General features: G+C 47.2%; 1 protein-coding gene across 4 annotated transcripts in view; it reads left to right on the forward strand.

Annotated features, from left to right (window-relative positions):
* Positions 1–27,842, forward strand: part of LOC115565978 (tumor necrosis factor receptor superfamily member 14-like) — a 52,024-nt gene that overhangs the window by 1,593 nt on the left and 22,589 nt on the right. The window contains exons 3-8 of one of the 4 annotated variants that reach the window (XM_030391703.1): positions 8,786–8,927; positions 9,867–9,960; positions 10,327–10,452; positions 11,381–11,536; positions 15,472–15,559; positions 15,647–15,727. The exons of the other annotated variants lie outside the window; for them this stretch is intronic. Coding sequence (XP_030247563.1) covers positions 8,889–8,927; positions 9,867–9,960; positions 10,327–10,452; positions 11,381–11,536; positions 15,472–15,559; positions 15,647–15,727 — 584 coding nt within the window. The 5' untranslated portion in view covers positions 8,786–8,888. The remainder of the gene's footprint in view (positions 1–8,785; positions 8,928–9,866; positions 9,961–10,326; positions 10,453–11,380; positions 11,537–15,471; positions 15,560–15,646; positions 15,728–27,842) is intronic. 4 annotated transcript variants of the gene reach the window in all.

Here is a 27,842-nt window from a genome sequence, read left to right on the forward strand (position 1 = left end):
AACGATTCCTCTTTCCAACCGTAGTAATGTAGATAAGAACCCACAACCTAATTTTAACAACACAAGCTGTCTTTCAACAAACATTTGACTCTGTGTGCAGTCCACCTTCAGATGAGTGCAACAAAAAAGAGATAGTACAAAAGTATTCAATATCTTCGCTCTGCCACAGTGTACCATCACCAGAACCACTTAACACATCCATGGTGTCCTGTTGCGTGTACAACAACACTATGGTAGGAAAAATGCTTATGCAGGAAATTATTTTGTGGGCAAAATATTTAATAACTTAACTCTCACTAAGTGTAGCCTACTTTCATGAATTGACATACAGGTTTAAACGCACATTTCATCTAGTATTTACATAACTGCTTCTTCTGAGAAGGAAATCTGGTTTGGGATCCCTTTGGTTCATGTCTCTGGGCTTGTTTGGTAGTGCTCACAGGACTTATATTCATTTGAAGGAATTGCATGTAATTTCAAAGTCAGTCAAACTTAATTTTTGAAAAAATTGACAGCCATAGTGCTTGGGTAGCCCCACTGTACAACCAGAAGAGGGGAGCCATGGGCCGTAGTTGCCCTGCTGGTAAACATACCAACCACTTCGGCTGTCTGAGCCGCAGTGTCTCTGGGCTCATTAGGTAGAGCAGAGAGGCAGGGTAGCGGAGCAGAGGTAGAACAGGCTCCCTAGGAGCCAGGTAAGGGAACAGATCCAGGATGTTTTTCTCGCTGACTTTAACGTTGCAAAATAGAGCAACATTTTTGATAATTTCTCAGGTGATACTGCATGAACCTAATAAAAAAAAAAGTCAGGCATGTTTAGGTGGCTGTTATATGAGGGAGAACAGTTTGATTCAGATCCTAGATTTGCTATATCCAAGAGCTTAGATTATGGTAAAGCATCCATGGGTGGTTTAGAATTTAAAGTGATAGAGGGCCATTGAGTTTGATATCGGATTAGACTAGATAGATTCGATTTATTTAAAGGGACTATCGGGCCTTAGCAGAGGCATCTGTTCTAGGGCTGGGCGATTATGCTAAAAATAATAATCACGATTATTTTGATTGATATTGAAATCACGATTAATAAACACGATTATTCACTGATTTCAAAAAAAGGATTTATTGAGCCACCAAAACTCAACTTTAAAAATAACTTTTAGAAAAACAACCAGATAGATAAGTAACAAGTACAAAAGTAAATGATAATATTTGTATGTTTGCGTGATGGCAACACGTACCGCTTGTCCAAAATCTTGACCAGTGTCTTGAAGCCTGGGTTGCTAACTGTACTGATAGGGCACATGTCCTCAGCTAGCATTAATGTCACAGCCTCCGTTATCTCTCGCTGTCGCCGGGAGCCGGTGGGATATGGAGCGGCATTGTAAAGAGTGTCGTCAGTGGAGGACTGTGTTGCGGTGGCGGTGGCTGTAGCTGAAGTTGACGCTCTTGCACTTTTTTGGGTCTTTTGCTCCTTCAATACTTTGTCATAGACCACTTTATGGTTAAATAAATGTGTTGTGTTGCCCTGGGGTGCAGACACGACGGTGTGACAGACTTTGCAAACAATCTCCTTCTGCTCCACGTCCGACGATTTGAAGCCAAAATGTCTCCAAATGACCAAAGTTGTCCTACCTTTCTATTCAACTAAAGGCTCAGGCTGCTTTTCTGCCATGTTGTCAATCTCTCGTTCCACAATTGATCCACACACTCACTGCTGCAGCTGCAGGCAACACAGGTGCGTTCACTGTGCTTTTACAGCACAGTAATTTGCATGCACGACGCGCGGCGGCACGTTAATCGTTTTTCTTCGATTACAGTGTTTTCATGATCGTGAGAAACCAAAATCGAAATCGCGATAAAAATTCGATTAATCGCCCAGCCCTAATCTGTTCTACTGAGTGCCATTCTAGTTTTACAGAGGTCCTGAAAAAGTTGACTCTTTGTCACCACTGGCCTCAAAATATTCAGGATTATTTTAAGCGGTAGATTTTTATGTAAAGTGGTGAGAAACCAGTGTTAATATTTGTCATCACAATACAGTGAAATAATTAGGGCACGAGCAGGTCACAGACCTCTAAGGTCCTTATTGTAAACGAGGAATTCTTTCTTATTTTTCTTCTGAACTTTAACTGCTGTTTTGGAAGCCTGAACATACCCCAAACATCACCAAATTTGGAATATATATCACAGGATAGCAGACTCACAAAAAACCCTCCTGGACCGACACCGTCACTCCAACAGGAAATCAGCCATGTTGACGTGAAGCGCTGTTTTTCAAAAATTCATGCCTCTTTTGAAAATTATCTCCTCCTAGAGCTTTAACACCACAGTCTTCATATTAACTGAGTATCATCCTCATGCCTTGGAGATGAAAAGTTATAGAAAGCTTTCAGCTACGTCATACCTGGTGGGCGGGACGGTGTCATCCATTTTTTTCCTTCGCCATTAAGCATCAAGTCCTCATAACTTCAAGATACAATTTCCTATCTCGGCCAAATTTCACAGGAATGTACAGGGTGTTGCCCTAAATACGTCTCTGCATCGATAGTTAGTCGGCCATTTTGATTTTGGTCACCATTTTGAAATATTTCCAATCCTCATACTTTAATGACATCCTCCTACAGATTTAACACAACAGACTTCACAGTCATCAGTATCATTGTCTGACCTTGAAGATGAAAAGTTATGAAAAGCTTTAACCTACCTCATACCTGCTTGTTTTCTCCCCATCATGACACACAATATACATGTGAGTGCGCAATCCGACGGCACCACAGCCTTGCCTGGCCTGCGAGGGCCCGTTCATCGCTGCGTGCAGCTTTAATTAAGTTTATAGTTCAGTGTTTGAGTGTGCAGTCTTCTTTAATTGAAGCTTAATTGGCGAAGTTTCAGGAGCAGGACCACACCTCAACAGCGCCAACTTCCGCATTTCTATAAATAACCACCTGACCCTCTCATCTGCTTCGCTCTCGTATTCTGCGCTCTCGCACCCAGAAACGAGATCACGCGACATCGCCTCGCCCGAGCACATCCAAACTTTTGTACGAGCAACATCAGGCTCTACTCACCTCATCATGGACTTCGTATCACTATTCCCGTCGGAGAATCTTTCAGACGAGATGAGGATCACCATTCATCTGAAGCCGACTACTCTCCCGTCACCTCCGTACCCGAGGACCCGATTCCAGTGGCCCTACAGCCGGCTAGGACGCGAGCGGGTCCGAAGAGCACCAACTTCGTCTCATCCATGGTTCGTCTCCCGCCTGGTTCATCTCTCCTCAACATCCAAGATTATCATAGTTCGCCCGACGGCTCTCCCGTGTCTCCCAGCCCACCTCCTACCGCAGCAAAGAGAGGACGAGGAATTTCCGGAACAGAAAGTCACCGTCGCTGCAGTTCGCCACAGTTCGCCGACTCCTTCACCTCCAAGAAGCGAAGCCTCCCGCCATCGTTCCGCCAACACCGGCCGAACAACTCGCCGGTCACAACGTCTCCACGCTCCGGTGAGTTCCCCCGACCGGCTTTCATCTTCTACAGTCACCGATTGGACAGTAGCCGCTCCCCAGAAAACTTTAAACGACAAATGAATTCTGTTTAACCGAATGGACTATAAAGCCAAACTTTCTCCACACGCATGTGTGCTTCTTCCGTCAACACCAGCTCTCTTCCGGGTGACGTCATCACGCGCACGCAACACACCGCGACGTCGACGCTCCTGTTAAAAGGGACAGTACAATTAAATACTACAGCCCAAAGACAGCAGAAAGCTCATAGACAACAGAAAGTGCAGCAGCAAAAGTGGAGACAGAGATCCTCAGCCAGATCAAATGACTCTAGAGTTTCTGCTACCACCTCTCGTCATTACTCCACTCCAAAGGGAGTGCCCAGATGGATTTCAGGACCCTCCAATCCCCATCAGGATTTTCATCATCGACACTAGCAACCTACAACATCTAGGGCAACGTCATGGTGCCCACTGCCATCCAGTTCTAGCCACCACAACAGCCAATCTTCGAAAAATAAATAAATAAACTCATGGCTGTTCGTTCCGTTAACACAAGATTGCTTCCAGGTGACGTCATCACGCACAGCCCTACAGGCAGTGACGTCTACGCTCTTGTTAAAGGGACAGTACAATCAAATGACAAAGCCCAAAGAAAACAAAGAGCAGCAGCAAAAGCAGAGACAGAGATCCTCTGCCAGATCAAACAACTCCAGAGTTTCCGCCACCACTTCTCGCATCACTACACTCCAGAGGGAGCGCCCAGATAGATTCCAGGACCCTCCAACTTCTATCAGGATTATCATCATCAGCTACAGCAACCTACAACCTCAAGGGCAAACGCCACAGTGCCCACCGCCATCCAGTTCCGGCCATCACCGCAGCTAAACTTTGCGGAGGCTCCTGGCACAGGGATGCCAGTGCCCCCTACAGCCCACTGCTAACAACCACAGCAGCCTGTTTCAGCGGAGGCTCTTGGCACTGGGATGCCAGCGCCCTCTGCTTCCTGTGTCCAGCAACCACAGCAGCTCGCTTCAACCGGGGCTCCTGGCACCGAGATGCCAGTGCCCCCTGCTTCCTGTTTCCAGCAACCACAGCAGCTCGCTTCAACCAGGGCTCCTGGCACCGAGATGCCAGCGCCCTCTGCTTCCTGTGTCCAGCAACCACAGCAGCTCGCTTCAACTGGGGCCCCTGGCACTGAGACGCCAGTGCCCTCTGCTTCCTGTTTCCAGCAACCACAGCAGCTCGCTTCAACCGGGGCTCCGGTCTGTATATAAAAATTACAATTCTTGCACTACATCATGTAAATATGTACTTCGATGCTATTTTCTCCCCCTTTTTAATTGTAGTGTCTATTCTATTGTCTATTTTGCTATTGCGCTGTTCTCGTATTATTCTGACGCGACAACAAATTTCCCCGTCTGCGGGACATTAAAGGATTCTGATTCAGATTTTGACCCTGGCACCGAGATGCCAGCGCCCTCTGCTCCTGTTTCGAGCAACCACAGCAGCTCGCTTCAACCGGGGCTCCTGGCACCGAGATGCCAGCGCCGTCTGCTTCCTGTTTCCAGCAACCACAGCAGCTCGCTTCAACCGCTCCGGTCTGTATAAAAAATTACTGTCCATTCTTGCACTACATCATGTAAATATGTATATACGTCGATTCGATTCCATTTTCTTCCCCTTTTTAATTATAGTGTCTTTTCTATTATCTATTTTTGCTATTGCTCTATTCTCGTAATATTCTGCTGCTGCAAGAAACAAATTCCCCCGTCTGCGGGACATTAAAGGATTCTGATTCTGATTCTGATCCTGGCACCGAGATGCCAGAGCCCTCTGCTTCCTGTTTCCAGCAACCACAGTGGCTCGCTTCAACCGGGGCTCCTGGCACCGAGATGCCAGCGCCCCCCTGCTTCCCGTTTCAAGCAACCACAGCAGCTTGATCAACCGGGGCTCCCAGCACCGAGATGACAGCACCCCCTGCTTCCCATTTCAAGCAACCACAGCAGCTTGATCAACCGGGGCTCCCGGCACCGAGATGTCAGCACCCCCTGCTTCCCATTTCAAGCAACCACAGCAGCTTGATCAACCGGGGCTCCCGGCACCGAGATGTCAGCACCCCCTGCTTCCCGTTTCAAGCAACCACAGCAGCTCGCTTCAACTGGGGCTCCTGGCACCGAGATGCCAGCGCCCTCTGGCGCCTATTTCCAGCAACCACAGCAGATTGCTTCAACCAGGGCTCCTGGCACCGGGATGCCAGCGCCCTCTGCTTCCTGTTTCCATCAACAACAGCACCTCGCTTCAACCAAGTCTCCTGGCACCAAGATGCCAGTACCCTCTGCCGCCTAATTCCAGCAACCACAGCACCTCGCTTCAACCGGGGCCCCTGGCACCGGGTGCCAGCACCCTATGCCGGGATGCAGGGAGCTTCCATCTCCCAGCTCCATCAGTCCCAGCAGCTCATGTCGGCTGGGGTCGTCAGCACCGGGATGCCGGCACCCATTCTTCCCCCTCAACAGGCAACCACTAATTTCACTTTATTCACAGCTACCCACACTGGGCCGCACAAAAAACCAAACGAGAGCTTCAGCCTTCTCTCGCCTGTTGTCGGCAGCTCCACCAGCACCCATACCTCCAGAACAGATGTCATCTACCCCTTCTGTCATCTTCCCGTAATCAGCGGCGTATATAAGAAAGGCAGGCCCGTCATGCACCAAGGAGGTTGTTCGATTTGCAACGGCTTCAACAGTACCGGATGCACCGTGTCCCAGTGCCGCTTCCTCCACGTTTACTCCTTCTGCAGCGGGGGCCACGCCCAGCCCGAATGCCCGTACAATCTACCTCGCCAAAGCTAGTTTCTCATAAAGGACTTGAAGAAGGTCTTCACCCCGGACTCCACACAATCATCTATCTCTTTTGAAATCAAAAATCTTCAGTCGACCATAACCGAGCCAGATTCAGTTGACCGCACGCTCGCTAAGGAAGTTAAGGAAGGTCCAGGAACACACCAGTGCTCTTAAAGTCCTCCCTATTCACCCCGACTTCTGCCGTTTCTTCAGCATCCATTGGCGTGGTATATATTACTTCGCCGTTAGGCTCAGCTTTGGTCGCAAAGCAGCCTAAACTCTTCGACACCCCACCTGAAGCCCTCAGCTGGATCCAGTCTAACAATTTCCCCCCACCACATCGCCACCCGCTTCTGGCCTGATTACCCTGACTTCAGTCTTCTCCAACCTCGGGGTCCCATCGTCGCAGAGAAAACAGAGGGCCCCTCCACATCCCTTGAGTTTCTCGGAATCATTCTTGACACTAACAAGTTTTAGACTTCATTCCCGGTCGGAAAGCTCAGCCGAACCTTCTTCTGCGCCCAGCGCCGCACCAAACGTCAACTTCTGTCCCTTCCGTCCCATCACTCTTGACCTCCATCTCCCTGGATAGCTCAAGCCTTGCTGAAATCTGTCCGTGACTCAACCCTATCACCAATTGGAACGGAATCACTTTCTTTTACGATGACCAACCAACTAACCCACATGACATCCATCTGTACAGCGATGCTGCTCCTTAGGCCGGTTTTGGGGGTTTCTACAAAGGAAGATGGCTTGTGGCAGAATCGGCCCCGAAGCTCGCTAAAGAATGCCAGAAGTTCAGAAGCTTGGCACCTCACGCAGATACCTTCCCTACGCCAGTTGGGCGTCGACATTCAACTCGTAAATCCTGCGCTTATACCCCTGAAAAGCGACTACCAGAGCTCCACCATCAACAGCCTATCACCCTCGACCCTCTCTTCCTACTGGACAGCTTGGAAAGCTTCCATTACTTTCACGACCAATACAACACAACCTTTCCGTCATTCGATCTCATCACCACGACTTCTTTCAGTACTTCACATATTCCTCATGACAAATCACGCACCACCAAGCTTACCTTAGCGGTATCAGCTTCTTTCCAAGATAATAACCGGCTGTTCGTTAACAGTTCATTAAGCCCTCGCCGTCTTCCTCTTAATGCCAACTTTCCGTTAATCTGCCTCCACACAATCCGTTCCAGGTACGGCACTCCTCAAGTCGCCCAAACCCTGGAAGCCATGTTCTTGCTTGCCTTTTGGCTTCCTCAGATGCTCCGAATTCACCTCCTCAACCATTCACTTCGACTCAAGCCGTCATGCTTGCATTTCTGACTTGTCTCGCTTTTCAGACGACACTATGGTGTTCCACTTAAAGCAAACCAAAACCAATCAATTTGGTCCGCCTACACCCGTCTTCTTCTTCAAGGTCCAATCACCACTGAATCCCTTCGAAACCCTCGCAAATTTCTTGCAATTCCGTAAATCTCACAACAACGACAGATCCTCTCTTTATCTCCGAATCCAGCCAAGTGGCTACTCGATTCTGGTTCCACCATCACTTTCGCCAGGTGCTCTCATTGTCTGGTATTTTGCCCGACAACTACTCTGGGCACTCCTTCAGAATCGGAGCTGCCACTTCAGCCTCCCGTAATGGCTTCCCAGAACACTTCATACATCTCATAGGCCGCTGGTCCTCCCAAACGTACCACCGTTACATCTGTTCAGATCTCAAAGATCTCAGATCCGCTCAATCTCTTCTCAAGTAATTGGAGGTTTTTGGGGGTCCGTCGCTGCCCGGGAGCGGCGGCGGATTCTCTACAAGAATCCCCACAACGCACTCGAAGAACTCAAAAGAACCAAGATCTTCGACACTTCGTTTTCCTTTGTCACTAATAAATCCTTAAACGCATCTCGTTGATGGTGTGGTCCTTGCTAGTGAATTGAAGCTTAATTGGCGAAGTTTCAGGAGCAGGACCACACCTCAACAGCGCCAACTTCCGCATTTCTATAAATAACCACCTGACCCTCTCATCTGCTTCGCTCTCGTATTCTGCACCCCTCCCCCCCACCCCATTTCTCTCTGTCTGTTTCTTCTTTCTCTCCTCTCCTTCGTAGGTCCATGAGGGGGTCCGTCGCTGCCCGGGAGCGGCGGCGGATTCTCTACAAGAATCCCCACAACGCACTCGAAGAACTCAAAAGAACCAAGATCTTCGACACTTCGTTTTCCTTTGTCACTAATAAATCCTTAAACGCATCTCGTTGATGGTGTGGTCCTTGCTAGTGAAAACAATCACTCAGGCTGCTTTAAATTCTCACTGCGTTAACTAGGTTTATCATTTACATGACATTTAGGATGTCTGATCATTGCAGAATGCTCAGAATGAACTGTTTGCTTAGCAGTTATTTATTTCTGCATGGATTCTATGTTTTCTTTTAAGTTTTCAGATGGTTTCCTCCTTTTGGATTTTACATCTCACTTCTTCACAAAACTCAGTGAGATGACATCTTGAGCCCATAAAAACTGTGATCCAGCTGTATACAATGAGAGGAAAACCTGCACTATTACCATCACTGTTACTGGTAAAGTAATTTGTCATTACACAAAGCTTCTATTTTCTCCTCCTCTCAATAATTTCCTTCTTTTTGTACACCTTTTTTCTATTTGCTGTCTCTTATTGATCAATCTACAACATTGTTGTGTCAAGAAAAAAAAAAGTTCTTTGTGTTCATCAGAGATTCTTCATCAGTTCTGCTGTATGATACACAGCTGCCCTGCCTACATCCTCTGAACAGGAAGTGGTGTTAAAGTCGAGATGGAGCTGTTTTTTAATTATTATATATTGCGATATGAAAAAACACAGGAATTTTCATCAGATGACCTGAATAGCACTTAATGTGATGCTGCACTGCTGCTATCTTCTGGATCATTAACCTGCACTGATCTTACCTGTTTTTGTCTACATCAGTACCGCGAGTATTGACCTTAAATGAAATAGCCTGTTATAGACGATTAACAAATAGCCAACCTCAAATAAACTTACTCATCAATGACTATTAGATTAATATTTAAAATACTGATTCCAAGTTATAGTACAAAATGTAAATTTAAATAACATAAGGAAAAATTTGAAAATCAGCAAGCTTATTCTTGCCTCATACAATGACAACACGTCACCAGTCTCACACATCACTCTGGTCTGAAGTGAAGCCAAATACACAAGTGTGTATTTTTAGAGATTTTTTTAAGATTGCATATGAAAGTCATCCTGTTGATATTCATTTGTATGTGTTTGGTACTGAGGTAATCCAACAATAAATCAAGTGACAAAGTTACAATATTTAATATTGTGATACTTTCATTACTGATAACATTGTTTAACAGTTAATAAGTTACTGTATCACAGTACATTTTTAAAGTAACCCTCATAACCTGCTGTCAAATGACATGAATGTGACCTCACACGTGATTTCAGGGAGTAACTTTTGTTTTTCTACTTAATTCATCCGTCCTCTTCACAGATACTTGTGATGAATGGCTTCGGAGGACAGACCCTGAAATGTCATCGATCTGAATATTTGACAGGGAGTGATTGCTGTCCTATGTGTCATGCTGGTAAGATCCTATTGAACAGATGTTGCACTTTGGTGAAATATGGAGTCTTTTGTTATACTGCCAGGTGCCAACAGTGCTTACCTGAATGAACCATTGGTGTACTGCTGTTCCCAAGTGAAATGTATCGGTGACGGGCTAGCATCTCACTTGTGTTTAACAGTAGAAGAACAAGCTGAACTTCATATATTATTTAAAAGTTGGATTTTATTTTGCATTTTCTGGTGGTAAAGTAGAAATAAGAATGACACTGTAATAAATTGTCATTTCACCAAGCCCAAAACATGCACCATGCTCTTAATATTATATCTTTCCGTCTAATAGAAAATTATATGTCATTAAAACAAATGCTTGTTTTCTTTTTAATAGGTAATCGAGTTAAAACAGACTGCACCGAAACCCGTAGTACTTCCTGTCTGCCCTGTCCTGAAGGGACCTTCATGGATCGGCCTACAGGATTAAAACAGTGTTTTGCCTGTGGAAACTGTGATGCAGGTAGATATTTCCTAATTATGAGTAGAAGTATGACCAAGCCTAGATTTAAGGCAGTAATTAAGTCTATTCTCATTCTGAGAAATAAAGGCAGTTCCAAGCAATTCATACCAAGAAACTGAAGATCTCTTTCAACCAACCTCAACATTGAGACAGATAGAATGCCAAATGTCTGCATGACTGTAATTGCGAAAAATGGAGGAATCTTTGATGAAAACATAGTTTGAGTACAAAATGAATATGAGAACTATTTCTAACCTTGAGATGTCCTGACTTTACTCATTTGATGGATTAACTTATTTCATGGCATTTTTTTGGTCACTCCAAACTTCAGTGGTAAAAAGGTCAATGGTAACTGCCATCACTTCTTTCTCCTGCCCCAATTAAATCAAAATTCATAAAAAGTTACCTACGGTGATAGCAGATACAAGGGACTGAAATGGGTTCCTTAATAGGGTAGCAGGGCTCAGCCTAACAGGTAGATGGTGGAGCTTGGACTTCCAAAGGGAGCTTAGAGTAGTGATGCTGCTGCTTCCCCTTCAAAGGAGCCAGCTAAGAGGTTCTGGCATCTGATTCAAATGCATCTTGGGTGCCTTTCTTTGGAGGTTTTGTCCAAGAAACAAAGAACAAAGGGATCCTGCATGCCTCATAGGCAGACACAGGTGCATCATGGGCCTTGACCTATCATTCTGCCTATGAAACCTGGGGTGCCCACAGCATTACCCAAATGACCCCCCAAAAATACTAACATAAACATCTAAATATGCTAAAGAAGGAAATGATTAGACAAAAGAAAATGCGTTCAGGCTCTAATCTAAATAAAGCAACATCTAGAATAATCAAACAAAAAGTACTACTTGTTATTAGCAGAAATAACAACCAAAACTAACAAACAAACAGCCCCAACAAGTAACCTCTGTGTGTGTTGCAGGTTCAAATTTGAAAATAAGTCTGTCATGTACGACAACGTCAGACACAGTTTGCGAACCACTGGAGGGATTCTTCTGTCTGGACTCTACAGAGAACAGCTGTATGGCAGCACAGGAACACACACGCTGTAAACCAGGACAATACATCCGTCACAAAGGTTGGTTTTCTTGTTCTGACTTTATACTTTTATTATATGGGACATATTAAGCTCATTTTCAGGTTCTAAATTGTATCAGTAAGTCTGCTTGAATAGGTTTACATGCTTCAGTGTTCAAAAAGCACTTATTCTTTCTGATAGTGTACAGCTGCTGCCCCTCTATTCACCCACTGACTGAAAGTACCTGAAGTCTCTTTAAGGTCCTCTGTTAAGAAGTCTTTTTCCATCCAGGAAAACAGTGTTCTCATGCATATCAGCACAGTAACAGCTTCTAAACCAAAGACTGTCAGGATAGTTAGTGTAACATTAATACTGTGACACAAGATTATTTTGATCTGAAACATACAAACTTGCTGAAGATTTTTTGGGAACAATACAAAGGTGTCTGCTTCAGAAATAGTTTTATTTTTTTAATATATATATATATCCCTCCATCCATCCATTTTCGTCCGCTTATCCGGGGCCGGGTCGCGGGGGCAGCTGCCTGAGCAGGGACACCCAGACTTCCCTCTCCCCGGACACTGCCTCCAGCTCTTCCGGGAGGATCCCAAGGCGTTCCCAGGCCAGCTGGGTGACATAGTCACACCAGCGTGTCCTGGGTCTTCCTCGGGGTCTCCTCCCGGCGGGACATGCCAGGAACACCTCCTGAGGGAGGCGTCCCGGGGGCATCCGAAACAGATGCCCGAGCCACCTCAGCTGGCTCCTCTCGATGTGGAGGAGCAGCGGCTCTACTCCGAGCTCCTCCCGGGTGACAGAGCTCTTCACCCTATCTCTAAGGGAGCGCCCTGCCACCCTGTGGAGGAAGCTCATTTCAGCCGCTTGTATCCGGGATCTTATTCTTTCGGTCATGACCCAAAGTTCATGGCCATAGGTGAGGGTCGGAACGTAGATTGACTGGTAAATCGAGAGCTTCGCCTTTCGGCTCAGCTCTCTCTTCACCACGACAGACCGACTTCACCATGGCCGCTGCACCGATCCGCCTGTCAATCTCACGCTCCATCCTTCCCTCACTCGTGAACAAGACCCCGAGATACTTAAACTCCTCTACTTGAGGCAGGAACTCTCCTCCCACCTGGAGGGAGCAAGCCACCTTTTTCCGGTCGAGAACCATGGCCTCAGATTTGGAGGTGCTGATTCTCATCCCAGCCGCTTCACACTCGGCTGCAAACCGCCCCAGGACATGCTGGAGGTCCTGGCTTGAAGGAGCCAACAAGACCACATCATCCGCGAAAAGCAGAGATGAGATCCAGTGGCTCCCAAACCAGATCACCTCCGGCCCGTGGCTGCGCCTAGAAATTCTGTCCATAAAAATAATGAACAGAACCGGTGACAAAGGGCAGCCCTGCCGGAGTCCAACATGCACTGGGAACAGGTCTGACTTACTGCCGGCAATGCGAACCAAGCTCCTGCTCCGGTCGTACAGGGACCGTACAGCCCTTAACAGAGGGCCTCCGACCCCATACTCCCGGAGCACCTCCCACAGAATGCCACGAGGGACACGGTCGAATGCCTTCTCCAAGTCCACAAAACACATGTGGACTGGTTGGGCAAACTCCCATGAACCCTCAAGCACCCTGCGGAGGGTATAAAGCTGGTCCAGTGTTCCACGGCCAGGACGAAAACCGCATTGTTCCTCCTGAATCCGAGGTTCGACTATCGGCCGAATTCTCCTCTCCAGTACCCTTGAATAGACTTTCCCAGGGAGGCTGAGGAGTGTGATCCCCCGATAGTTGGAACACACCCTCCGGTCCCCCTTTTTAAATAGGGGGACCACCACCCCGGTCTGCCAGTCCAGAGGCACTGTCCCCAACTGCCACGCGATACTGCAGAGACGTGTCAACCAAGACAGCCCCACAACATCCAGAGACTTGAGGTACTCAGGGCGGATCTCATCCACCCCCGGTGCTTCGCCACTGAGGAGCTTCCGGACTACCTCAGTGACTTCGGCTTGGGTGATGGATGGGTCAACCTCTGAGTCCCCAGCCTCTGCTTCCTCTATGGAAGGCGTGTCAGTGCGATTGAGGAGATCCTCGAAGTATTCTTTCCACCGCCCGACGATGTCCCCAGTCGAGGTCAACAGCTCCCCACCCCCACTGTAAACAGTGTTGGTGGAGGACTGCTTCCCCCCTCCTGAGGCGCCGGATGGTTTGCCAGAATTTCTTCGAGGCCAACCGGTAGTCCTCCTCCATGGCCTCCCCGAACTCTTCCCAGACCCGAGTTTTTGCTTCCGAGACTGCCCGTGCTGCCGCACGCTTGGCCTGCCGGTACCCGTCAGCTGCCTCAGGAGTCCCCCGGGCCAGCCAGGCTCGGTAGGACTCCTTCTTCAGCTTGACAGCAACCCTTACTTCCAGTGTCCACCTCCGGGTTCGGGGATTGCCGCCGCGACAGGCACCGGAGACCTTACAGCCACAGCTCCGGACAGCCGCGTCAACAATGGAAGTGGAGAACATGGTCCATTCGGACTCAATGTCCCCAGCCTCCCTCGGGATCTGGTCAAAGCTCTCCCGGAGGTGGGAGTTAAAGATCTCCCTGGCCGAGGGTTCTGCCAGACGTTCCCAGCAGACCCTCACGATACGTTTGGGTCTGCCAGGTCTGTCCGGCTTCCTCCCCTGCCAGCGGATCCAACTCACCACCAGGTGGTGATCAGTTGACAGCTCAGCCCCTCTCTTCACCCGAGTGTCCAAGACATACGGCCGGAGGTCAGATGACACGACCACAAAGTCGATCATTGATCTCCGGCCTAGGGTGTCCTGGTGCCACGTGCACATATGGACACCCTTATGCTTGAACATGGTGTTCGTTATGGACAAACTGTGACTAGCACAGAAGTCCAGTAACAAAACACCACTCGGGTTCAGATCGGGGAGGCCGTTCCTCCCAATCACACCCCTCCAGGTAACACTGTCGTCGCCCACATGGGCGTTGAAGTCCCCCAGGAGAACGACGGAGTCCCCGGTTGGAGCACTCTCCAGTACCCCTCCCAGGGACTCCAAGAAGGCCGGGTACTCTGCACCGCTGTTCGGCCTATAAGCCGAGACAACGGTGAGAGTCCTATCCCTGACCCGAAGGCACAGGGAAACGACCCTCTCGTTCACCGGGGAGAACTCCAACACATGGCGGCTGAGCTGGGGGGCTATAAGCAAGCCCACACCAGCTCGCCGCCTCTCACCGCGGGCAACTCCAGAGTAGAAGAGAGTCCAGCCTCTCTCAAGGAGTTGGGTTCCAGAGCCCAGACTGTGCGTTGAGGTGAGCCCGAATAATTCTAGCCGGTACCGCTCAATCTCCCGCACCAGCTCAGGCTCTTTCCCCCCCAGCGAGGTGACATTCCATGTCCCCATGGCTAGAGTCACCATCCGGGGATTTCGCCGCCGGGGCCCCCGCCCACGACTGCCACCCATATCCCACTGCACTGTCCCTTCTGAACCCTCCCGCGAGTGGTGAGCCCACGGGAGGGCGGACCCACGTTGCTCGTTCGGGCTGCGCCCGGCCGGGTCTTTGCCCACGGGACCCGGTCGGGCGCAGCCCGAACGAGCAACGTGGGCCAGGCGCTCACCTGCGAGCCCCAACCCCAGGCCTGGCTCCAGGGTGGGGCCCCGGTGACGCCAATCCGGGCGACGTGCACATCCTTGCTGTTCTTACTGTCATTTGGGGCGAGTGAACCGATCTTAGTCTGACCCGTCACCTAGGACCTGTTTGCCTTGGGAGACTCTACCAGGGGCATTAAGCCCCGGACAACATAGCTGCTAGGATCATTCGGGTGCTCAAACCCCTCCACCACGATAAGGTGCCGGTTCAAGGAGGAGTATATATATATCCACTGAGAAAAAAAATCCTGCAGGTCTGTTGGAATGTACTGATTTCGATTCATTTTAAACCTCGATCCTTTCATAGTATATCTATGCTAGTTTCAACAAAGATCATTTGCATTTGTACAGGAACAGCGCAGAGAGACACTGAGTGCTCGGACTGCAGTGAAGGAACATATTCAGATGGAACCTTTACATCCTGTCTGTCACACACACAGTGAGTAAAGCTTCACAGCAGAGACCTAAAGTGTTACAACTGCAGTAACTTCATAGTGTCCTTCACAATGTCCCTCTTTCATTCCAGGTGTGAAACATTAAATCTTCAAGTGATAAAACCAGGAACTGTTTCAACTGATGCTGAATGTGGAGAACAAACAGCAAACAGGACAGCAGTTGTGTAATGTTTTTATAGTAATCATTGTAGCAGCACTTCTACTGTTACTTTACAGAAAGAAGAAAGGGAGTTTAAACACAGGTATGATTTGGACATGTTTTTGATGAATAATTACAAAGTCTGGCACGTCACAATGTTGTTAATATGGTGTTTTGTTAATGTTTTATTACAGGGACTTTTATTTTTGAATTTCTCCAAATTTCTGCAGTAAAAATGCTTGATATCAAGTATGCTTCTTAGATGTGTAGAAGTCAGATATATCACCCATAGCCAGGAATTATTGGGCAAAGTGATTTTACAGTAACTCAAATACGGTCAAATATGCAATCTCAAGGAAGAAATATGGGAATTTTATCGTTGAATTTCTCAACACTGGTACAGTGAAAATGCTTTATATCACATATAGTGTATATAGTATGTGTGAAAGTCAAATATACCACTAGTAGCCAGGAAATATTAAGCAATGTGTTTTTACAGCACCTCAAATATCGTAAAATATGCAATCTGGAGGCATAAATATGGGACTCTTATTTTGGCATTTCTCCACACTGGTGCAGTAAAGATACTTGATATTAAGTGTTTCTTATTCATCATGGGCGCATGAAACACTTCAATGTAACATGTTGTATTTTAAATGTAGGTTCGGGTAATAGCTTGCTGTTCATAATACCTTTATTTTGAAAACCTAAAGTAAATGTGCTGTTTCTCCGCATTTACCATACTGCTGAGAATACTCGGCTTGACCGCAGTTCCATGTCCATGTGTCACGGTAGATTACCCCGTTGTAGCATACTGTTTGTTCTACACAGCACCGTCCAGTAAATGACATCATCCGGTCTCAGAATATGAAAAAACAGGCCTTTTTTCCGTTTCTGTTTTCTAGTGATTTTATTTTTTGTTATATGAAATAGAAAATGAAAATCGAAACATTTTTTTAATTTCACCCAACCCCTCTTGACCATGAAAAAGAAAATCGCCTTGTATTTCAATTTTATTTTTTGTATTTTAAAACGAAAATCAAATAACCATTCGTTTTTTGTTTTTTATTTTTTAATGCCCGTTTCTGACATGAAAATCGAATGACCAAAAGATATACGGACCCAAAAGATACACGGACTGTTTAGTTGGTCTGATCTGGTGTACAAGCTTAAGCCGGTCTGATTTAATATAAACCATTGTCATTATTAATGTTCCAGTGTTCTGGTGATGGCTGCTACCTTATCCAGATGTGCTACCAGAGACCTTAACCTGTGGGCGAGGAGACAAACCACTTAAAGCAATGCATTAAGGCCAGAGATGGTGGTTGTATGACATGTGGCATAAAAGCAGACTAGTAGTGGCTACATGATGTTTAATGTCCCCGACAACCCCTGTAGACTTATTAAACCAGTTGTGAGCAACTGCCTTTTCAAAGACATGTAAAAACTTTATAATTTACAAGTGGGGTTTACAGTTGTATTTGACATCACAGAGCAAAATATGAAAATATCTTCAGCTTGTGAAAATTACAGGTTTAGGCCTTGTCCCAGGAATTTTAGACAAAACTCATCAAGAAAGAAAGAAAGAAAGAAAGAAAGAAAGAAAAGAACCTTCTTAACTTGGAGACCAGGGAACTAGAAGTGTAAAAATATTTTCACTGCAACTTGGCTACCAAATGTTCTGAATCCAGCTTCAGAATCCTGTTAGTTGTTATCAGAATGTCACAAGACAGTCTGGAGGCCTTCCTGCTGATGAGAACTTACGGTGACCAAAAGGTGTCTGTCTATTCAACAGTTTTCACTTTTGCAAATACATTACTATCATGAAGCCAACAGGGGGATTGTGAAGAATTAACAGATTGTGGAACAAGGTAAAAAAAAGAAAAAAAAAGAAAGAAACGCCCCACAAGTAAAAGCAGTGGCGGTTCTAGACCAGTTTTAATAGGGGGGCCAGGTTGGGGCTGGCTTTTTTGTAAGGGGGCACATACAACCCGGAAAAAAGGATAAATCCCTCATTTAGACAAAACAGTGTTTACAATTTCAGCAATTTTGATTGGGTAGTAAACTGCTGAGACACTTTATTTCTGCCTCTCCCTTCCGAACAAAATCATTGCAAGAAATCTGTCATTGTATTATTAATGCAGACTCACTGTCAGGGGGGCCACAGGGGGGGTCCAGACTCAGAGTTACGGGGGCACTGGCCCCTGTTGGCCCCCCTAGAACCGCCCCTGAGTAAAATAAAGAAGACAGAGGAATCGCAGGGGCTCTAATCGCTTTCAAGCCCTTCAGAATAAAAGCATATGTGGTGGAGGCAATTGGAGGTGACCTGGCTGGCAAATTAAACAGAAAGTATTGTGCTTTGGTGTTATTATGTGAAGATCGTAGAAGAAGTACTGCCCTACTGTGCATGTCATCAAGTGAGATATGACTTACATTGGCAGGGAAACATTCTTAATGAACAAGTCTTAATATATCGGGCTCAGTCCTGCTGAGCAAGCACTCCTTTCTGAACTTTACATCTTACAGTATGATAGCTGACACTGCCAAACCAAAGTGAAAATACCAATGTTATGGTTCCATGCTCCTTCATGCAGGTTATTCTCTGCACGTTGTTGACCCATAAAATCTTGTGTTCTCTTTTCAGATGTAACCGGTCACATTGAGAATAAACCTGTAAAGAGGGGGCAGTAACCTTATCTCTCTTACTTCCACCGCAGCAGACTAATCTGGGGTCTGTTTCCATTACTTCACTTCTTATTATGGGTTTTCTGAGGTGTCACTTTCAGTTTTATTTCTGTTAGCCTCAGCCTTCATAATGTTTTTTCAGGATTGAGGGTTGGAGCCACCTAGAACGGGCCTTTGTGGGGTCTACGTGGCTTCCCTTCATTGTTTTCATTTAGCTGACCCATCAGCAATATGTTGTGATGTTTGCTTAATAAATTCAATGTTTCTCTTTTTGGCTTCAACTCTGACTCCTCTGTTTATGATAGACCTCTTTTGTCGTAACAGTTATTAAACAGTTTTATTAGCTGAAATTCCATCATTGGAACAATAACCATCATTACATTCTCTCATTTACCATCAGCACAACATATTTTCTGATCTGATGCTCATGTGATCAGGACTACGTCATCTGTCTGTGCCGTCAGAAACAGTTAAAATGTTGGTTAGTCCATTTATGACAGACCTTTATTTTGAAAGGTGAAAACAAAACTCGTTCCGTTTTTCCTGTCATATTTATGACACAGAGTTTGCAGTGTTGTTCGTCATACGGTATGTTCTGTATTTTATTTATTTTCTTTAAAGCTGCTAACACACTGTTATACTGTTGAAGAGTGTGTCGTCATGGCTCGTTTATTATACATATGTTGTTTATTACAAGTTGCTTTGTAAGTGCTTATAAGTGTTGCTGCTGGTCGAAGCTAATCTTTGTGAAGATCAATGAAGTTTGACCCGGTGTGAAGGTCAGATCCCAATGTGCAACACACAACTGAGATACTGTTAACCCTGCGATATATTTATATTTGTCTCTTTTTTGAGATTTGTGTGCTGGTGTAAACACGATCTACATTTTTATCAGTGACATTACTACTATTATTTAGAAATATTATATAAGCCCTATTAAATAACGCAGAGGCCTTTTTTCTGGTTCCTGGCTCGTGAGTGACAGCGAGATCGAAAAGTGGCTAAAGGTATGTCGATTGCTGCTCAACGGCATATACCGATCCTTAGAATGGCATACCGATCCCCAGACTGACATACAGATTCTCGGAGTGGTATATACCGATCCCCAGACTGACATACAGATTCTCGGAGTGGTATGCTGCTATTATGCCGCTGTTATTCCACCGACACATGACGGTATGTGCCACTTGAGATTGTTACGGCACTGAGAGACTGTTGGATGAGTACCGCTCCCTGATGAATATGCAAATATAATGCCACTGGGCTGGTTTGACGACAAGTGCAGCAGTAAACATAAACTTTTTCTCTTTTTTTTTTGTCTTTATTGACAATGCTAACTTAACACTTTACCGCAAGTAATGTTATGTTGTTGGGATTGTAGGCATATAGACAGTAATTACACGTGGGACTCTTACGATATGATAGTAAAGTAATATGTCTAAATATCCGCCTATAAACTACTTAAAGCTAATGAAAGCGCTAACCTTAGCTAACATGGCTAATATTAGCCCAGCCACCTTATAGCCAGTCTGACTAATCGATAGCAGAACTTTTGAGCCTGCCAACAAAACAATACTTAGTGATGGGTTTTCATTATTACGGTGGCTGGGCTAATATTAGCCATGTTAGCTAAGGTTAGCGCTTTCATTAGCTTTAAGTAGTTTATAGGCGGACATTTAGACATATTGCTTTTCTATCATATCGTAAGAGTCCCACGTGTAATTACTGTCTATATGCCTACAATCCCAACAACATAACATTACTTGCGGTAAAGTGTTAAGTTAGCATTGTCAATAAAGACAAAAAAAAAAAAAAAAAAAGTATATGTTTACGGCTGTACTTGTCGTCATACCAGCCCAGTGGCATTACATTTGCATATTCATCAGGGAGCGGTACCCATCCAACAGTCTCTCAGTGCCGTAACATTCTCAAGTGGCACATACCGTCATGTGTCGGTGGAATAACAGCGGCATAATAGCAGCATACCACTCCGAGAATCTGTATGTCAGTCTGGGGATCGGTATATACCACTCCGAGAATCTGTATGCCATTCTAGGGATTGGTATATGCCGTTAAGCAGCAATCGACATACCTTTAGCCACTTTTCGATCTCGGTGCTACTGTGGCTCGTTGCACTTTACCTGTCCTCTGTGAGGGGGGCGGGTCGAGAGGCGAGCTGCTTGAATCTGACCGCACCGAGACCCTAAGGCATACCTGTCAACCCTCCCGTTTTCCCTGGGAAATTCCATTATTTTAATCATCTTTCCCGCTGTCTTCCCGTTCACATATTTTCCCTTAAATCTCCCGTGTTTCCCCTCTGGCCCAGCAGGTGGCTTGAAGACCCTTCCTGCTTGTAGAGCAGGCGCATGTCGCTGCTGTGTTGACACAAACTATGCACTGTGCTGTCGTGATGATCCGCTTTATTCATTCATTTATTTATTCATTTGCGGCCGCATCGTCAGGCAGCCGTTGTGGCATTTGCCCATATTCCCTTATGGTCAGTCCGTCACTGGCTTGAACTGTTAGTGCTGCACTTTACACGTGAAAAAGTTTTGTGAGAAGTTTTTTATTAATCATATTTTATATATTTTGTTTTCTTGAGAATGTTTTATTCATTGTAAGGCTTATTTTATATATTTTGTTTATTTGAGAATAATTTATTGAACTCTTTAGGCAGCACTATACAACAGTATTCTATTTTTTATTTTATATTCATATTTTGTATAATGGTAAATTAATTACATTTGACAAAAATGTGTGAATTTGGTTTAGAAAAATTACTAATAAACAACAAGCAAATTTATGTTTTGCACTTTGTTCCTGTACTGTACCGAAAATGAATCGAACCGAGACCTTAAAACCGAGGTACATATCAAATCGTGATTTTTGTGTATCGTTACACCCCTAGTTAGTAAATGTCTTGTACATTTTTCAAAAAATGTAAGGGGTCATGGCCCATGACGCAGGCAGTCCCACCACCCACAGATGATTCATTTATTCGCAGGGACCTTCCCTTATTTTCAAATCCCAATGTTGACAGGTATGCCCTAAGGGCGTTTTCACACCTGCCTTGTTTAGTTCGTTTGAATCGAACCCTGGAGCGTTTACCCCCTTGGTGCACTTCGCCGTCCGGTAACCCCCGGCAGTGTTGCCAGATCGGATTGACAGTTTCCAGCCCAATCAGATCTTAGAACCCGCCCAATCCACCAAAAACCAGTCCAAATCACGAAGTTGCCAGACACCCAAAAAACAGCCCAAATTTTATTCACCCGCCCAATGTATTTTTTTCCCACCTGGCGTCAACAAAAGTAGCCCAATTGGGCGGAAAACCGCCCAATCTGGCAACACTGACCCCCGGTTGCGTTTTGAGTCGGACACGGTGCAGTACGGTAGGCAGCTGGCGTCGCGAGGCCAAGGAGTTCCCGCGATAATCACATGATCACTCGCGACCGCAGTTATAGGTCTGTCTCATAAAAACAACAACACGAAGTGTTCCCGACCGAAGGATCAGAAGAAGAGCTTGTGTTTGTCTCTTTTTTGAGATTTGTGTGCTGGTGTAAACACGAGTGTTTTATTTTGAAAAGTAACCGGATGTCAAATTGTTGTTATTTCAGTGCTTGACTTCCTGTCTGCTCGGTGCTAAATTCAGCTGAATTGCTGCCTCGTTTTCGAAATTTAGACCAATTAGAGAGCAGTTTCCTCACGCATCACACATTTTGGTCCACCTGTAAATGCTGCTGTGTGAACACAAACCAAACTCGAGGTAATATGCAACATTGTAACAAGTTGGTCCCTGATTTGGACCAGAGCAAACAAACTATAGGTGTGAAAACGCCCTAAGACCCAGAGAGAGATTTACTGATACTGTAGCGGAACCACAAGGTCCAAAAGAATGAAACCATCTGGCGGCTAGACAAGAACCCACAACCTAATTTCATCAACACAAGCTGTCCTTCAACAAACATTTGACTCTATGTGCAGTCCACCTTCAGATGAGTGCAACACTGGGACCATCTACAAAGTGCAACAAAAAAGAGATAGTACAAAAGTATTCAATATCTTCCCTCTGCCACAGTGTACCATCACCAGAACCACTTAACACATCAATGGTGTCCTGTTGCTTGTACAACAACACGATGGTAGGAAAAATGCTTATGCAGTAAATTATTTTGTGGGCAAAATATAAAAAAAAAAAATTGACAGCTATAGTGCTTGGGTAGCCCCACTGTACAACCAGAAGAGGGGAGCCATGGGCCACTATTAATTTTCTGTTTAATCATACAACAAAAGAGTCAAGAAATGGCTAGCTAGGTTGTCTAGTGCTATTGGGTTGTACAACAACAAAGCTGATTTAGTGGATTGTGAGCTGTAGTTGCCCTGCTGGTAAACGAAATGTTATGAATATAACTTCTGTTCCCTGAAGGAGAGGAACGAGGTACAACACATATATTATGGGATATCACGCCCCCGCGTGGCCTGACTGAAGACACCTCTATTCACGCCTTTACGGCAGATGACCTGTGGTGACGTATGTGCGGCCCCGCCTGCACATATATACGTGCACCACCACAGTCATCCTTCAGTTCGATAGCCGCTCTTCACCGAGCCCGGCTGCGCAGCGGGGCAACGTAGTGTTGTACCTCGTTCCTCCCCTTCAGGGAACAGAAGTTATATTCATAACATTTCGTTCCCTTTCAGTCGATTCACTCGGTACAACACATATATTAGGGGACATGTATACACGCCCAGCAGAGCAGCCACCGAACCGGAGTCAAACCTCCAACACTCTAGTGCATCGTAGACCCAGCAGAAAGGACAGAGTGAGCAACCGTAGGGGCTGTCACGTCCAAACGATAAAATCGAACAAAAGTGTGCGGTGATGACCAACTGGCTGCAGCGCAGATATCACTCACAGAAACCCCTTTAAACAAGGCCCACGAGGCCGCCATGCCCCTGGTTGAATGTGCCCTGACACCTTGGGGCAACGACAGACCCCTGCTGCTGTATGCTATGGAGATAGCCTCCACAATCCAGTGGGACAGCCGCTGTTTAGACAGCGCCTTGCCCTTAGCCGGATTAGCAAAACATACAAACAACTGGTCGCATAAACGCACACCCTTGGTGCGGATTATGTAAGTGCGTAGTGCACGCACAGGGCACAAACAATGTAACCTCCTCTGCTCCTCAGATGCAAACGGAGGGGGGCAGTAGCTCAAGAGCTCAAAAGTCATAGAGCTATAGGCTGTGGGGATAATCTTAGGCAAATACGCCGCATTCGGGCGCAGTGTAACCTTAGATCCATTCGGAGTGAACTGGGTACAAGTGGGATGCACAGACAGAGCATGAAGGTCGCCCACTCGCTTTGCAGAAGCCAGAGCAAGCAATAGTGCAGTCTTGTATGAAAGAAATTTCATATCTGCAGACTCAATAGGCTCAAATGGGGGTCCACAAAGAGCCTCAAGAACCAACGCTAAATCCCATGAGGGAACGCTGGGTTTAAACACAGGCCTCAGCCTGCGGCCTCCCTTCAGGAAGCGCATAGCAAGAGGGTGAGCGCCTGGCGTCACTCCATCAAAACCAACATGGCATGCAGATATAGCTGCCAAAAAGACCTTAATTGTTGAGAAAGAGAGACCCTTATCCAGCAGCTCCTGAAGGAATGTCAAAACATCCACAATAGAGCACTGAAATGGGAGTACATTTCGGTCCTGACACCACTGCTCAAACGCCCGCCATTTGTAGGCATATAGGCCCCTAGTAGATGATGCCCTCGCACTCTGGATCGTTGCAACCACATTTGGGGGCAGACCCTGAGCTATCAAGTTGGACCTCTCAACAGGTAGGCATGTAGTCGCCACAGCTCCGGGCGTGGGTGAATCACCTCCCCTCCCGCCTGAGAGAGGAGGTCCCTGCGAAGAGGGAGCTGCCAAGGCCTCGCCACCAGCAGACTGATTATCTCGGCGTACCACGACTTCACCGGCCAGCGAGGAGCCACCAGGATCAGGGAGAGCCTCTGCTGGCGCACCCTCTCCAGAACAGACAAAATCATTTCCACCGGGGGAAATGCATACAGCAGCGTGTTGGGCCATGTGTGCGCTAGCGCATCCATTCCCAGTGGGGCGTTGTGGTCCGTTATGGAAAAGAACAGGGGACAGTGGGTATTTGCTCTGGAGGCAAAAAGATCCACTTTCGCCGTGCCGAAGCGGTCCAATATCTGAGCCACTACCAGTAATATTAGCCCAATAATAATAGCCCAATCGTCCAGATAGGCTAATATGCGAACGCCTTTCTCCCGGAGCGGAGCCAACGCCACCTCGACACATTTGGTGAATGTTCGGGGGGCGAGTGACAAGCCGAACGGCAGCACCAGGTATTCGTAGGCTGTGTCCTTGAATGCAAACCTTAGAAACTGCCTGTGGTCCGGGTGAATCGCTACATGAAAGTAAGCGTCTGTCAGGTCGATAGTTGTAAACCAATCTCCCGGTCTGATTGCGCTCAGTAGCTGTCTGAGTGTAAGCATTTTGAACTTGTAAGTTCGTAGGTATTTGTTTAACACTCGCAAATCTAGAATAGGACGGAGCCTCCGCCCTTCTTCGGAACAACGAAATAACGGCTGTAACAGCCTTTGTTCATTTCCGAGGCGGGAACAACTCGTATCGCTCTCTTGTTCAACAAGCTGTTTATTTCTTCCCTCATAACTGCTGCTGCTTCGCCTCGTACAACTGTGTTTATTACAGAGTGAAAGCGAGGCGGCCGGGCCATAACCCGTAACCCATGGCAACGGTTCTCTCTACCCAAGGTGAGACTGCGCATGCGCACCACCGAGGAAAATGAACAGCTAGCCGACTGACCTGCAGCACTGTGGGGGAGGGGCTGTCGCCCTCTAGCGTGCCGGGGGGGGAACAGCAGCGCTGGTCTGCTCCGGCTTATTTGATTTGCAATGTTTTGAGAACAAAACGAAATCTTTATTGGATTCAATAAATGCACATTTACAACATTCACACAGTGAACAGGCACCATTTTTGGGGCATTTGTGTGTGAGAGGGAGTTGTGCTTGGGAGACTGTGTTAGGGGAGAGAAGCGCCTCTCGGGACTTGACCCCTGAACAAAACTTAAACGCGGCCTTTTTGGCGGCAACAACCGAGGGGCAGCAGTGTCTCCCTGCTGCTGGAGCCCCTCTCGAGCCGATCCCGAACTAGGACGACTGCTGCTTTTTACTCCTGGGCGCCGAGCCCCTCTGGAGGCCCGGTGGCGGACCCTTGCTCCAAGCCGAGGGGCGTGGATTGTGACCGGGTGCATGCTGCTTCACCGGCTGGGGTCCCGACCTCGCCGGCGTCGCAGACCTCTTGGGAGGAGGCGGCGGTGCCGGTTTGTGCAGGTTGGCTGGCTGTTTGGGCTTAGCGTCCCGTCTGGGGATGATGCTGCTCAAAGCCTCGGTCTGTTTCTTTCTTAGCTCAAACTTAGCCTGGATGGCGTCGAGCGACTGTCCGAACAAACCGTCAGCCGACACTGGCTCGTCCAAATAAACAGCTCTGTCCCTGTCCGGAACGTCGGAGAGAGTCAGCCACAGGTGCCTCTGCGCCACCACCGTGGAAGCCATCCCTCTTCCCAGGGAGAGCGCTGCACAGCGGGACACTCGTAAGGTTGTAATCCGTAGCGATTCTAACCTCGTTAAGGAGAGGGGACAGTGGACTGTCAGGAGGCATACGTGACCCGAGTTCCGCCAGACACATAGCTTGATATGTCTGAAGCATGGTGACGGAGCTCAGTGCACGGGCCATGCTTGCCTGTGTTCGGTAAATCTTCTCCAGCTGGGACGCGGAGAACCTGCAGTGCTTGGATGGGAGCGTGGTGGAGCCGCCGACACCATGGTTCTGGGCCGGGGCAAGATATGCTGCCAGGCGGAGGGTTGACCAAACCAGCTTTTTCAGCTCCATCCAGGTCCAAAAACTGTCCATAGCCGGGCACCGTGGTGCGGGTAGACAGTGGTTTGTTCCACGTCGAGGTGAGCTCTGCGACAAAATCAGGGAACATGGGCAGATTGTTTCTGACAGTCGTCGGTTCGGGAGGAAGGAAAAACCCCGAGAACCGCGACTGCTTCTGAGCCGGTGGAGGAGAGGGCCAGTCCACTTCCAGTTTCTCAGCTGCACGGCGGTACAGTGAGAGGAAGGATGTGTCGACCTGGTCAACTGGCGCAGCAGCGGTGGCGTACTGACCCGACGACAGCGGCTCCTGTTCATCCTCCGTTAAGCCATGCACATCCAGGCCGATGTCCAGCACGTCATCGTCCTCATGGTAAGAGGCTACCCCGGGTAGCGGCTGGCTAGCGCCCTCGGAGGGGGCCGGTTCCAACCCAGCTAGCCCGTCAGCACACTCCATATGGTCTGCCCAGCTTCTAATGGGGTCTTCGACCAAGAGCTCCTCGCCGCCGGACTCGGACGAAGCCGGGTCCCTCGACTCGGAGAGGAGGGGGTTGTGCCGTGCAATGGCTGTCTTTCCCAGGACTCTCTCCATGAACTTGACCCGTCTTTCAAGGGTTGAGCCCCGGAGCTGGAGACAGGACTCACAGGACTCGGGCTCGGTCAACGCTCTCCTGGCGTGGACAATCCCCAGGCAGACGGGACACGCTTCGTGGTAGTCCTTTTTGTGCAGGGAGAAGCCGCACCCCTGAGGACAGGGGCGAACAGAAGACTTTACCTTCGCTTGCTTAGGCTGCGCGCTCATATTGAGACACCAAACCAGAAGAAAGCAGACGAAATTAGCGCTCCGCGGGTAGCCAGTGGCTAACACCAACAGGGGCAGTTAAGCTAATTTCAAGCTGGCAGTAGCCACAACAAGACCAAGCTAACTGGCAGCAGCTAGTTAGCCTGACTCAGTAGAGGTGTTCTTAGCGAGGTGAATAGCGTAAGAACTGAAGGATGACTGACCACAGGTCATCTGCCGTAAAGGCGTGAATAGAGGTGTCTTCAGTCGCGGGGGCGTGATATCCCATAATATATGTGTTGTACCGAGTGAATCGACTGAAAGGGAACATACCAACCACTTCGGCTGTCTGAGCCGCAGTGTCTCTGGGCTCATTAGGTAGAGCAGTGAGGCAGGGTAGCGGAGCAGAGGTAGAACAGGCTCCATAGGAACCAGGTAAAGGAACAGATCCGGGATTGTTTTCTCGCTGACTTTAGCGTTGCAAGATAGGGCGACATTTTTAATCATTTCTCAGGTTATACTGCATGAACCTATGATAAAAAAAAGTCAGGCATGTTTAGGTGGCTGTTATATGAGGGAGTACAGTTTGATTCAGATCCTAGATTTGCTAGATCCTAGAACTTAAATTATGGTAAAGCATCCATGGATGGTTTAGAATTTAAAGTGATAGAGGGCTATGTAGTTTGATATTGGATTAGACTAGAAGATTTATTTAAAGGGACTATCGGGCCTTAGCAGAG

The sequence above is a fragment of the Sparus aurata genome, chromosome 16, assembly GCF_900880675.1.
Source record: "Sparus aurata chromosome 16, fSpaAur1.1, whole genome shotgun sequence".
Taxonomy (NCBI): Eukaryota; Metazoa; Chordata; class Actinopteri; order Spariformes; family Sparidae; genus Sparus; species Sparus aurata.